The 13979-nt window shown below is 44.1% G+C and overlaps 1 protein-coding gene across 4 annotated transcripts in view; it reads right to left on the reverse strand.

Annotated features, from left to right (window-relative positions):
- Ten-m (teneurin transmembrane protein Ten-m) overlaps nt 1–13979 on the reverse strand; it is a 188479-nt gene that overhangs the window by 7581 nt on the left and 166919 nt on the right. The window contains exons 3-11 of one of the 4 annotated variants that reach the window (XM_069051074.1): nt 4366–4542; nt 3619–3900; nt 3413–3562; nt 1551–1828; nt 1283–1499; nt 997–1191; nt 723–932; nt 338–673; nt 74–281 (exon numbers count right to left, since the gene is read on the reverse strand). In XM_069051074.1, the coding sequence (XP_068907175.1) occupies nt 74–281; nt 338–673; nt 723–932; nt 997–1191; nt 1283–1499; nt 1551–1828; nt 3413–3562; nt 3619–3900; nt 4366–4542 (2053 nt within the window). Of the gene's footprint in view, nt 1–73; nt 282–337; nt 674–722; nt 960–996; nt 1192–1282; nt 1500–1550; nt 1829–2056; nt 3563–3618; nt 3901–4365; nt 4543–13979 lie in introns of all 4 variants that reach the window. The other 3 variants (XM_069051071.1, XM_069051073.1, XM_069051072.1) reach the window with 3 other exon arrangements.

Below are 13979 nucleotides of genomic sequence, written 5' to 3' on the forward strand. Positions count from 1 at the left end.
GAAAAACATTTAAGAAAACAATCCACACCAGAGGTGTAGTAAATCGAATGAAATCACAATGGATTCGACATACCTCTCGTTGAACGTTTCATGTCTGGCGTAGTTCTGCAAACTGCCTTCATCAATCAAAAATTTCATTCTCTCGAAGAAAGACGCGGTGATTGCCGGAGGTTGCTTTCGCAGTAATATGTCGATGGGTTTAGGTGAAGAGACGCACAGCTGACTGCTGCCGCACAGACGATTCGAGCAACACTCGGGATCTTCACAATCCACCAATCCATCTAAATCGGACAAAGTTGTTAAGATTAATCTGAAGAAGACAGACTCGGGACCGTACCTTTATCGTTATCGCGACCGTCGTTGCAGTTTTGTTCGAGCAAAATGCTGCAGTCCGGCCCGTCCCAACCGTTATCGCAGCGACATTCCCACATGGAATCAGTGTTAAATCTGCACTGACCGTGAGAAGAACAGCTGTTGGGACAGCCCTCCATGGTGCAGTGTTTCCCGTTCCATCCCGTGACGCAGAGGCAAGTACCGTTCTTGCACTGTCCGTGTTCGTTGCACCTGGGATCGCACTGTTTCAGATTGCAGAATTCCCCGGACCATCCCGGATCGCACTGGCAGGAATCGGAGACGCAGTGGCCGTGATTCCCGCAGTCCAGATCGCACAGTTCTGGAAAATAGGGTTTTTGGCAGTGTCGGTCGGATATGCGAGTTGCTACCTCTGGAACAGTCTTCGCCTGACCATCTGGGCTCGCAGGTGCAAGTCTGGGTGTCTAGATCGAACGTTCCGTGACCGGAACAGTCGGGAAGGCATTGTAGGGCGTCCTTGTCCATTTGGCTGCAGTCCGGTCCCTTCCAACCCTTCTTGCAGATGCACGAACCCTCGACGCAATAACCGTGAGCCGAACATGTAGGATGCGGACAGTCGACTAGAGAAAAATTGCGAAGGTAAAATCCTGCAATTCAAAACCGTTGCGATAAAATAGGCCTTACCCTCTTCGCAAAATTTGCCTTTATAACCCCTTATGCAATTGCATTTTCCGTTAGCACAGTGGCCGTGACCATTACAGTCAGGCACTTCGCATTCATCATGCCTTAGTTGACATTCCTTCCCTTTCCAGCCGGGGTTGCATTGACATTCGCCATTGATGTATTCACCCCGTTGGCTGCAGAGGACGGGGCAAACACCTGACAGAAACACATTCAATCATGCTTAAGCTCGAGCAGTTAGTGGCGTGAAAGTTTCCATTAGCTCAGACAAAGCGACGGATTAACTTACTCTCGCTGCAGTCGTCGCCGCCGAATCCAGGATTGCACTGGCAGTGCCCCATGAGGCACTCGCCTTTGCCGCTGCACCCGTTGGGGCAATTGTGGGTCATGTCGTCGGCGACGACGGCCACGAACGTGACCTCCTGCGGGTCGCCGTCGTCGTTGTACAGCGACAAGAACCAGTGGCCTTGTTCCATGTAATGAGTCACTTCTTTCTTCACCGTTGACTAAAAGACAACAATTACTTGTCGGAAATGTCGGGCGGAATTTCAGCTCACGTGTGACGCTCTCGTGGTTCGCGCTTTGAACCCGCTGAGGACCTCGAGGATGTGGTACTGGGTGTGGGTGGGTAGAGCATTCCGGCGGGCGTAGACCCCTATACTCGCCCCTCGTGGTATATTGTAATCGAACCTGACGTAAGCCGCCTCGGATTGATAGAACTGCATGTTCCAGTAACCGTAAGGCGGGATTTCCTTCGAAAGTCTTTGCCCTAACGATATTTGGGAAAACGTGGTCCCGTCCGGGGGGAATGATTGTGCGGGGAATGTACGAGCACCTATTAATAGTTAACATTTGAGTATATAGAAGACCCTCGGATCTACTGCATAAATTAGAGAAAGCGCCGAAGCAACAACACTACTGTGAGGAAAACTTTTCTAATTTTCTACTTGTACAACAATCAGGATGGGAAGATGTAAGAGACATGCAAAAATGTTAGGGTGTAGTCTCGTTTCGCTTAGCTTGTTAATTTGCTAAGCTTTTTGTCTACTCGACGCTGCCCTACCTTCGAGAATGAGTATCGTAGGTGGTGGAGGTAATTTGGTGGTAACTTCCGGACAGATTGTTGAAGGAGTCCATGTTTCGGAAGTTTCAGTCGTGTCTGTTGAATCAGACACCGAAGAAGCTTCGCTGGTTGGGAAATCCGGAGAGGGTGTAGTAGTAGTATTGGTCGTTAACACATCATCTCTGTAGTCGTAATCCGTGCTATTGTTAGTATCTGCAAATTCATTTGACGCATCCATACATGGACAAGAACACTCGCACGCCCCACCCCACAGCCCCCCGCCGTTCTCTGCAGTAGCGGGCGCTTGGGTGGCTCTTTTATCACCCTCTTCTTTTTGAAAGCTGTGCTTAATATCGCTGTTAGTGGCTTGGTTAACGCCATCGTCGGTTGGCACGGACACAGACAGCACGTAAACTGATTGAGTGCCGTACGGATCGTTAGAGTCGGGATCGGTGGCTATGGTCACGTTCACCAGGACTCTTTTCGACGAAGTCGCCCCGGAAGAAGCCACCGGAGGCACTTCGATCACCTTGATTTTCGGACTCGGAGGCACGTCGAACTGTTTAGTAACCGTTTGGCTGTTAGTGACGTTACGCAGGTCATGCAAGAGCAGAGGGTCGTTAAAATTGATCGACGGCTTCATAGGCAGATCTAGACCCGGGTTCGGCAGCGCGGACAAATTCGATTCGGTCAGTTCTTTCGAATCGCTGTTTTTATCCCGCGGGACCGAATAATTCGTTTTGGATTTCATTGTCGTCGAAAGAGGTTCCTGATTTAATTTTACTATCTCGACTTCGTCTTGGCCGTAGGAATAGACGGGCAAGTCGGGGGGAGATTTCACGGCATCTGTTGCGTCATCTTCGACTTCCAGTTTCATCTCTTCCTCTAAATCTATGCTGGAAAAGAACGAGTCGGGGTCGTCTTGGAGCTGTGACGTTTCCAAGAAACTGTGCGACTCGTCCGATCCCTCAAACTGATAGTTATCGTCGACTGTTTCGGTGGTGGTGGTGGTGGGCGTGTTGGTCGATTTGTTACTACTTTCCTTTGGTACTTCCAAAGGTGGAGGGGTTGTGGTGGTGACGTTCTGCACTTTCTGGATTTGTGTGGGGTTTATCTCGTCTGCCGGGCTATTAGTAACAGTTCTAAGCGGTGTTCCTGTGTCGGTGACGTTTGTAGTGTCATGCAAGGGTTCAGGGGTACTAGCATGCTCTCTATCTATATCATGCTCGGTGGTACTCAGACTGGGGGAATCGACAGTGGTCGAATCGGAGGTGGCATTTGACAACACATAAGCATGCGGTGTTGGGTTATGGACTTGTCTACGTTTTCGCGAATAGACAAGCGCAAGGAATTTACCTCCAGAAGAAGACGTTTTTGGCCGGCTCGACGTCGACAAGTTAGTCTCCGAAGTGGCAGTTTTGGACGCCGGCACGAACTGAGGGTTTTCGCCGACCAGCACCGAACACGGCTTTGTGCTTTGATATGACCAATTCATTACGCCGGAGGCTGTCGGATCACAAGTTCGGCTTAGATCTGTTTTTCTAATCTGAACCGGCTCTTACCTGAGATGTACGCGAAAGCAGCTGTCAAAACGATGAGTAATATAACGCACACAATGGCGGTGCATTTCCATGTGCATTTGGAGGCGATGCCCTTTCTGAAGTGGAATCGGCTCGCTTGAGGGAAGTGACTCGAATTGGGGCGGCGTAGATTATTTCGGACGGGCAGGACAGGTACCTGGGCACCATATGGGATGCCGCATCTGTCCGAGTTCTTCATGTCTTTTGATGGGCTACTACACGACGAGTTGGACTTGTAGTCGATCGTCGAGTTCTTCGGGTGATCTGCATACAAAAATAATTTCGTCGCTCGATTACTGTGATTGTGACTCGTCAGAAAAAGTGCAAAGTCCGTAATTACCCGTCGGCACGCTACAATTCCGAGGCGAATTCCCGCAAAGGCGGTTTCGACTCTTAACGGGCTCCGAGGTATTCCGTTTATGTATTCAAGAATGTTTACTTTTATACACAAGTGGAGTAGTAAGACACGAAATGTTTATTATTACCCAATAAGTTTATTTGCGCGGTAATGCGCCACAACAATATGTCGAAACACAAGACGTTCTTCGGTTTGTAATTGTGTAAACGGCCCCGAGCGACAAACAATTAAAACCAACTAATTAGGGATGATCCAGAGCGATAGCCGTATTTGCACTGATAAATTCCACAAAACAATACGGACGTCAAACCGACACCGCCGACTGAATCGTCGTTCATCGCCCCGATTTCGAATAAAATTGAAGAACTCACTCAGCGTTCCTGATGGTATGTACACATTTCCGGAAGGCGTCCGCACGAGACAAGAGGGTTCGAAATCTTGAGTGGGATCGGCCGGTGGAGCCGTGGCCAGGCGCCCATTTAACCGATTCATGGTGGGGTTCCGAGGTGGAACATCTGGTGGACGTGGAGCGCCGTCCAGCAGACAACCTGAAAGAAAATTGGCGGCCGTGATTACGTTTTGATCGTAACAGATGCCGGAGCGCTCGCGAGGACGGTCGCTGCAAGACTAGGTACCACCGCATGGGTCCAGGTCGAAACTGATCTTTTAAGGGGATTAAGATAACAATATATTGTGCTCGACTACAATATCGTACAAGGTGAAGGGGACCCATAGGGCCACTTTAAACATTTGAAACCATTAGTGACGGGCTGGCGTTATTGTCGAGTTCTTGAAATTTGACTCGCTTCGGTGGATCCCGACGAAGAGTGTGTGCGTGTTGTTTCTGTTTAGAATAAGGTGGGGACGATTTGAATTTAAGCAATGGAGACTCGATGTTTCCGTGTTTTAAAATTTATAGATAGACATCTGTATTATTGCAAGAGATAGTGTGGCTTCCCGTCCTGACAGCCTCATTACCATGTAAAAGAAAAACGTATTTTCTATGAAGAAACTTTTATAATGCTAACAGCGGGTATTTTGCATTTTTATCTACTTTATGTGAGTTCACGTTCAATAAATATTTCATCGTTTAAACATTCCCAATAAATATGAAATATGTTTTCGCCACATTTAGATTGCGATAAGAAAATTTATAAGGCGTGTATGACGCTCGGTATTGGAAAAGAACCAAAACAGCGATGGCATTGTTTCACCCGAACCATCGATTTTTCTCAAATCACTTTATGGACCGTAAAACATGTTTGCAATTTTAATCCGTCGTTGCCAGGCCGGAAGAAACCGGGAGGTCATTTCCAATTAAAGTTTCATATCTAAGTACGGAACTCTGTAAACTCGAAATGTGGAACAAACTTTTCAACAATTCTCTTTCTTTTTTTGCCACTCCAACTGGTCTCGCCAAGTTCCTGATTTGAGGAGCAATAATGAGAGACCGAATTTCAATTAAAATCCTTCCCATTCATCCCGGCAAACTTTCCAAAGGTACTCTATTAAAATATTCCTCGTCGTTTCTTCAAGACTTCTATTGTTGTTTTAATTAGAGACTTGCATAGGGGATGGAAATCCGTACTAATGAAATTACTATTTCAAACGGGTTGTTCGGTGGAGTTTTTAAAGTTTGTAGTGCGTTCGTCGCGAGCGAACACGCCCACCTCTCCCATTAGACCATTTTCAGCAAACTTCAGTTACACGGAGTACCAACTTTGCCGGCAAAAACGTAACCACTCCATTTTAATTAGCTGAAATCCTATCAACGACAGAAATGGAAAACGCGAATCGGAACAGACAAATTGTGTTAATGACGGTAGATTACAACAAATAATATTTTCATTTCATTTCGTCCGTCCGTGTTTACACGACGATTGCGTATTCAGCTTAAAACCTACGTCAATAGACAACTAATTATGATTGGACCTGCTCTAATTAATATCACGTTCTGTCACTCCTTCATCAATATTTAAGAGCGTCCTCGTGCATTATTCATCGCAGTTTCTTATTAATTCTTTCAGAAATAGACGACTTATTTTTAGACGAGGTTTAAGCTCACAAAAAGTGAGGTAAGAGTCGAGATCAATTTTATCTTCTGAAAAATCAGCGAAACAGATTCCCGACAAACAGTCGAGATATACCCTCTTGATTACGCGACAAAGAAAGAAGAGGAAACTAGGCGTAAGAAGATCCCCTGGCTTAGTTTACATCTTGAATTAAATCCAAAACTCGCTGCACACTGCATTGTAGTTACTCAACAAACGTCACCACCCATAAAGTACCAGGCAATGCAAAAGAAACATAATATCTTTTATTATCCAGATAACAGTTACTGCAGCTGAGAATATCGATCCTGTCGTGCGGACAGTTTGGTCCAAGTTTTGTGACTCCTTTGGGAAGCTGTTCACTATTCATATTTGTTCCGGATGTAGGAAATTGTTTTTGGAGGGTTTTTGTTTTTTTTTTTAATCGGAGATCCGACAGTAATGGGGGTTTTGATGTCGGCAAGTTGGTAATTATTCGAGCACAAGGCTGGTTGAGGTATGTGCATGCAAAAATACAAACGACAAAGCATTCCGACCCAGTGTTACAATTAACTAATCGTGTTGTTCCCGTGAAAAACCCCTAATAATTTAATTTCGCCTATCTGAACCCGACTGTCGAGTTGATAACGTTGGTCGTTGTTGAAAATAAAAAGTCTCGTCTCTGCGAGCAAGTAGGAAAGAAAATGTAGCCCGGCTTGCAGTGAAGGGTTTTATTGTTCGATGGCAACAAAAATGATAAAAATCCTCCAGGTATTTATGGAACAGAGGAACAAACAGTCCCGTTTATGGGTGGTGTATTGACGGCGTGTACCCTCTACTTAGCGTTGGCGAGACTTTTATTGGCACATGACGAAGTTGTAAGAAGGGCAATAAAATTCACCGCACAATGTAGATACCTGAAGTCGGTGTAATTTATAAAGGGCCTGGCTTTTGAAAAGTTGGACGGATGAACGTGTAGGGTGTAGGACGTCGCGTGAGGGGGTGATACGTCCAAGATGGCGTCTAGGGATGGCCGGAAAGCGGCAGATAGAGACGGCGGAGGTTCGATAAGAAAACTGATAAGACGGTGATCGGTTGAGAAATATTGCGGAAGCGCGGACGTCTGTGTGGGACACACGCAAACGGACGGGGTGTACGCAGTCGCAAGGGCTGAACATTACTATCACAAAGGGCAACTGGTCTGGGGCACGCGACACGATCTTTATTATGGAAATGCACGATGTCACATCGAATGCAGCGACCTGGATCTACGAAAGCCGATACGGTCGCCCGGAGTCCGTTTCTGCCGATACCGCCCCCGGAATTTTGAATGCGACCGTCTCAGGTAATCGCCGCTAGTCGCGGAATAAATAACGCCGGTCCCCGCCGGATTCTTCATGAATATTTGAAAAGTTTCTGTATTTTTGCCGGAGCACTTTAATTACACATCCTGGGGAGGCGGTGGTGACTTGTGGGGGCTTTTGTTGTGGCGAAACGCACTTCCTCCCTTCACACTTTGATTTCTCGAAGAATGTAAAACAGCGTTATTACTTATTCTCGACACGTCGTTTGTGTTATTTACCGATATAAATCTTTAACACGGCGACATAATGACTCATCAATCGACTTGTCAACGTTTCATGCCGTGAATGACGAAAAATGTTGCATTGTTCCTGCTGCGCCACCCGTATGTTCCGAGAACACCTGAAAATTCGACTCCGAAATTCGGCATAATTACGAGTCAGCTGGCATTGAAACAATCACACGATATTAATAAAGCAACAAACTGAAAATTCAAGCCGGGAGACACGCCAGAACACTCCTGAAAAATTAATGGCTCGATTCTCTGACAACGCCTTAATTCCGAGACGTACAAATTGTTAACTTGTACAGCTGTTCGAGTGATGTTGCACGCCAAGACGCGGACATCAAATATTTAACCACGTACAGACCTCAACAGATTTCCTGACGGCTGCTGGAAAATGCGCCGTCTCCCACCCGCCATAAGGACTCTTCTAACCCGACACTTATTTAAACGAACCGAGCTTTTCTTCATATAATTTATATAACCGCAATGTTCCGTACACAAAGAAATATTAACCTGCGAGGTACGTAACGGCGTGCTCCTTAATGTTATTTCCTTTGTCGTAAATTTCCGCCCCCCGACGGAAAAAAGAGAGATGACGTCCTTGGAAGCCGCTAAACTCCCACAAAAATGACATCCGCAACCAAGTAACTCAAGCATTCTTGTCCCAACTGAAGGACGCCTTCACGAGGGGAATGCAGAGTGCAGACATCAGCTCCTAATGCGATGTGGCTAGCGATGCTCGCTAAAAGCACACTAACTTCAAATTTTTTTGAAAGCAGATTGTCCCAGAATGCCTTCCGGAAGAAAACGAGATACCACGCGAAGAACTGCCACGCTGAGGGGATAAAGAAGCACAAAGGCACCCAATCGATACTTCCACCACGGCACCAAATCGCTGACACGTGTCCCAAAAGATTTTACATTTTTTTGAAAAGCTTTACAAGAATAACAAGAATAGTTAATATAACATTATGAGCTTAAGAAAACTGTTACACTGTTAAAACTGTTTTCGATTAGCTTGTACAGGATCGGCTCCAAACAGGAAGTACTGCTTCCGGGTCATTAAACGGACGAATAACTCAAGAAAATAGTAAAGCATCAAAATAAAAAAATGAATTGTACACTTTTGAAGCAGTTCAACAGTAGTAAAACTTGTTAACAATGGAACAAACAACTGTTACATACCTAGCATTTGATAATTTTGGATGGTTATGATTATTGAAATAGTCGGGATAACAAAAAGTTGCCCCCGGTCGCCTTGAAGGGTCCTATTTGGTGTAGCAGATGAAGACATCAGAATCCCACCAGAAGAATTCAGTATTTGCAATCCCTGATATTTTTTATCCGAGGAGCAAAAAATGGGGAAATTCATTTCTCGACGGGAGCCTTCAGCGACTTTTTTCAGCTGGCATTATCGGAAGTCTGACAAGGGACTGATTGCTCGTGCTGCGGAAAGGCCGCGATAACATCGTCGTGGGTGGCACATATTAATTTGTAATAACAGCCTGGGCCCCTCGCCGTATAAAATTACAAATACTAATTCAATTTTCTCTAATTGGATGTTATTACAATTTGTCCGCGACCGAGTCGATAGCGGTTATACTGAAAACAAACACGGAAACGGAAAAACGGCAAATGCGCCAAGCTTACACGGCCGTATTTCCATCGGGGCTGCGCCCCCCTGTTACAATAGAGTTCCGTGTTCGTGTTTTGACGGCGGCGTTTCATTATTCACGGCCCCAACTTGGACGCCGGCAACTGACTGGGTTGGAGCTCATTGTGAACTTCATTCATCTTGATCAGTTTCCAATCTCGCGTCATCGGCTACGCCCCCGTCGTTCCGATTTTATATATGGAGTTGGCCCTCATTTCGCCGCGACACATGCTCATCTGGCCCCGGCCCTGCGTTACGTCTACTCACACGTTTTCATTTAGCGACTCCATAAATTACGCGCTCCACTGTGGGATTTTAAGCCCCCGAAGAAGACACCAGCTGGTGTAATCATCGACCACGCGAGCTATTGTGCACGGCCATAATTGATATGATACGTGGTCCAGAGACCACCCGCGGGTCTTGATAAACAACTAACGGACAAAGAGAGAGGAAGCGAAAATCATAAAAGATATAAGTGAAGTATGGAAGGGATGGATTCATAGAAAAACTGGATGTTGTAAATGAGGTGTGGTAGGGAAAAGGGTTTTCGAGGGGATGCGCTCTGAACCAATTATACCGATCTTTCAAAAACACCGAATACAGAACTGAAACGGAAAAATACATTAACAAGAGGACAATTAGAATTTAGAAAAGGGAAAGCCATAATTGGCAGAATATGTGGACCTATCCTAGTTTAGGGTAAAAGAATTCAATAAAAAGAAAAACTGTAGACATCGTTCCCAGACCATGGAAAGAAGGAGTGGCAATGTTTACTTAAGTGGAAAGCGAATCTGATGGCAAGAATGGACGAAATTTATGAGGAAATGAAGATGAAAGTGCAGGTGAAAGGGAAACAATTTGTCTTTAGACATACAAAGGAGAGACAAGAAAGAAAAGAAAATCAAAGATGTGAAAAAACCTATTTTACCTATCCTAGTTTAGAGTAAAAGAATTCAATAAAAAGGAAAACTGTACACATCGTTCCTAGACCATGGAAAGAAGGAGTGGCAATGTTTACTTGAGTGGAAAGCGAATCTGATGGCAAGAATGGACGAGATTTATGAGGAAATAAAGATGAAAGTGCAGGTGAAAGAGAAACAATTTGTCTTTAGACATGCAAAGAAGAGACAAGAAAGAGAAGAAAATCAGAGATGTAAAAAACCTATTTAGTACTTTCTGGTAAGTAAAGAATGCATAACGTTGGTATATTTCAATGTCTGTTTTTTTTTTGAGGCAAAGCTTCCACCTGTCCTGATTTGACACCCCACGATTTGTTTGCTTTTGGATATCAAAGTATGTCCAGGAAAGATGATTAACTTGGAGGAAATGTCAAGAAGTTGTGGAAGAATATTATTGGGAGGTTGGTAAAAGATTTTTTTCTGAAGTAACGAGACAACTGATAAAAGAATAAATGAATAAGTGTGTAGATGTAGAGATGAGTTTATGATTACATAAAAATTTATCCTTTTGGAAAGAGTGAAAAGTGCTATATACAGGGTATTTTTGAAATGCGTGCAGAAATTTTAACCACGAGCTACTGGCTTCATGTAGAACTCGGAAAAAATATTTAAAAAATCCCATGTCAAAAAATAAAATGACATTTATTTTTTGAGCTACAATTTTTTTAAAATTGCTTTTAGTCTTCTACGTTGTCAAACAACCTCGCAGATAAAATTTCGGCACATTTTAAAAATACATCCTGTATGTATGTATATCATATTTTATAAAACGTACTATTGGGAGCACGGAATTTCGGGCAGATTGAAATTTGACTGATATAAAATGTGAAATAGGCTTTACGTGTTAGACGTATTAATAACCTCATTTTAATATCAACTATTGTCTCATATCATTTTGCAAATTGCATTCATCGATTCTGAAAAGCTGCAAGTGCTTAGATGTGATTTTCTGAGAACTAAACCGTCTTTTTTATTAAACTTTGGAAATCAATAACTAAAATGTAAAATAATTGTGCATAATTGTGACAGTTTATTTTGAAGTTCCGTCAAAATTAATTATTATGACGTTTATGACAATAAAGCTTAGACTACACTGGGTTTTTTTAAATGACATGTAAATTGCTGCCCGAAATTCCATGCTCGCCATAGTACACCAATGCGGTTTCCTTGTGTTAAAGCATACTTATTTCCTATAGGTTACTTCGCATTGGCGTACATTTTATAAAACATGATATACAAGGTGTATTTTTAAAATGTGGCGAAATTTTACCTACGAGATTGTAGGACAACGTAGAAAAATAAATGTCATTTTATTTTTTGACATAGAATTCTTAAATATTTTTTCCGAGTTCTACATGAAGCCAGTAGCTCGTGATTAAAATTTCTGCACGCATTTCAAAAACAGCCTGTAAAAGAAATAATGAATGGCGAATTGGTAAAAAGCTGCGAGAAGGAAATTTTGAAAGAGAACAGAGAAAAAAAGCAATGAGTGTAAATGGGATGATGTATGAATTGGAATGAGGAGAGACGGAATAGGAAACACCGGATACGGTGTAAATGAAGTAGCAGATGGGTGTTAAATGTCAACTGGGATATATTGCGGAAGAAGGATGTGAGAAAATAAAAAAGCTGTGAAATATGAGGACAAGCGATGGCTAAAGAAAAGTAAAAAAATATATCAAGACTACTTGGACGAATGAATAGGACGAAGGACGAAAGAAGAAGAATAATAAAATCAGGAAAAAGCGAAACTTGGACAGAACCTTTGCTAGAGGAGAAATAGAGCAAATTGATAGGGTTGCATAAATGGAATTAAGGATTGGTGTCGAAAGTGTCGAGAGCAAGTGGATAGTTAGTTAGTTAGTGAGTTTTTAGTGCGGTATAATTTTTATGATTTTGTACATACAAGAAGGATTCTCTTCTGGATGTTAATGGACTCACGGCACGAGCGCAGAACTTTTCAAGGTCCAGTAGGGCACGAGATAAATTTTTATCTATCAATAAAATTGCTTGTTCCCTGTGGGATTTTAAGGCCCCTAAGAAAAACACCAGCTGGTGTAATGATCGACCACGTGGGCCATTGTGCGCCTCCATAATTGATACGTGGACCAAAGACCACCCGCGGCTCTTGATAAAAGATGATAGAGTCGCGGACATAATGATTGCTTTACTTGTTTAATCGATTAGATACGTCCCGGTATATTAGAAGCAGCGGGTCTTCGACTGGTAGGGGGCGCAGCTGCGGCGCCGACACGATTATTAAAAACAGCCCCGAGGGCTTCCGCACATACACATTCTAGCTTTTACTTTTCTGTGGAAAACTCGGTTCGTGATGTCCTGCGATTTTAAAAAATTCAAATCGTAAACTACAATTTGAAAGAGGCAGCAGCGCTCTCCACAAGCGAATTTTGAAAGGAAAGGTCACCTTTCCTCGGGGCCATTCCCTTTTATTTATGACTTTCCCACCGAGCGTAGAACAGCGAGATTGGGTTTTTTCCTCCGTCATAATCCCCGCGACCCAATAAAATTTAAAAGAGATCCTTTTTTATCTAGTTCCATCGATATTCTATGAATATATTCATCTATTAGCTTAAGACCCCCGAAAATTGTCACGTCTGATCCGGGATGAAAGTGAAATAAAGCCGAGCGCCCCCAGTAAAAATTTTAAACAGTGCAAATCTTGAGTGCAAAGATACCATTAACTGTTATCTGACGGGATCCCTTGGGAATCGACCTGGTGCGTGGGGGAGTGTTTGTCGGCGCGTTCGGGGACGCGGGGGAGGGAGCCCTTTCGGGGTTGCGGTTACAGGAAGTCGCGTATATCGCGAACTCAGCCCCATCATTGCCCGCCGTCATCTTGCGTTGACGTAAATCGGGAAACCTATAAAGTGACACCCCAAGAACTATAATTTAGGGTCGCGGGACTTCCCCTTTTCCAATATGCTTTATCGCTCATATTATGCGTTTTTTGGTCCATGAAAAGAAAAGCGCGCAGCACATGTGATGCCACGACAATAAACGAATCGACTTCTGGAATTAAAAAAGCTCGCTTTTATTGGACGCGCTTCTTCCAATTTCCTCTTGAAAAAAAGTGGGAATTATGAACGGACAGTTTGCACGTCAGGAGCGGCGCGAGGGCGGGTAGCAAGGACGGCGGCGGCGGCGGCTTGCCGTGGGGACGGCGAAGATATCTGCGGGAATGGTTGATGAGATCAGCGAGCAGCGTTTGTGCATTAGCGTGTGGAGTTGCGGTGGCAAAAACCGAGGGCCGGACCGGGAGAATGTCTGGATAAAGCCGTCTACGAAATACCGAGAGCAATAAGCCCTTGTTTATGGCTCTACCTGTATTCAAATTAAATTTATAAGTGGGATAATTCCCATGCATGTTCGTTGTTTAAGCGGAATAATTGTCAACCGCCCAGCACACAACCACAATTACAAGGGGAATTGTTCAAGTTATTGCAATTTTACAGGAATAGTTCGGTTGCGGCACTGCGACATTATGCAAATACCGCACTTCGTAAAATTATCATTTTTATCCCGACAAACTACTACACCAACTACTACTGAATTGCCCCTTGTTTCGATCGGGACTAATGGAATTTGGCGCGCCCCATCACGCCGAATGATGGAAGTGACGGTCCGATGATTGGACCCAACAAATAATCGCGTCCGGTCCTCATTACCTCCAATTTCCATCAACCTCGCCGATCAATCAGGCAAAGTCAGAGGCACAAGTTGCGTGTGATGAGAA

The sequence above is a fragment of the Tenebrio molitor genome, chromosome 6 (genome assembly GCF_963966145.1).
Source record: "Tenebrio molitor chromosome 6, icTenMoli1.1, whole genome shotgun sequence".
NCBI lineage: Eukaryota > Metazoa > Arthropoda > Insecta > Coleoptera > Tenebrionidae > Tenebrio > Tenebrio molitor.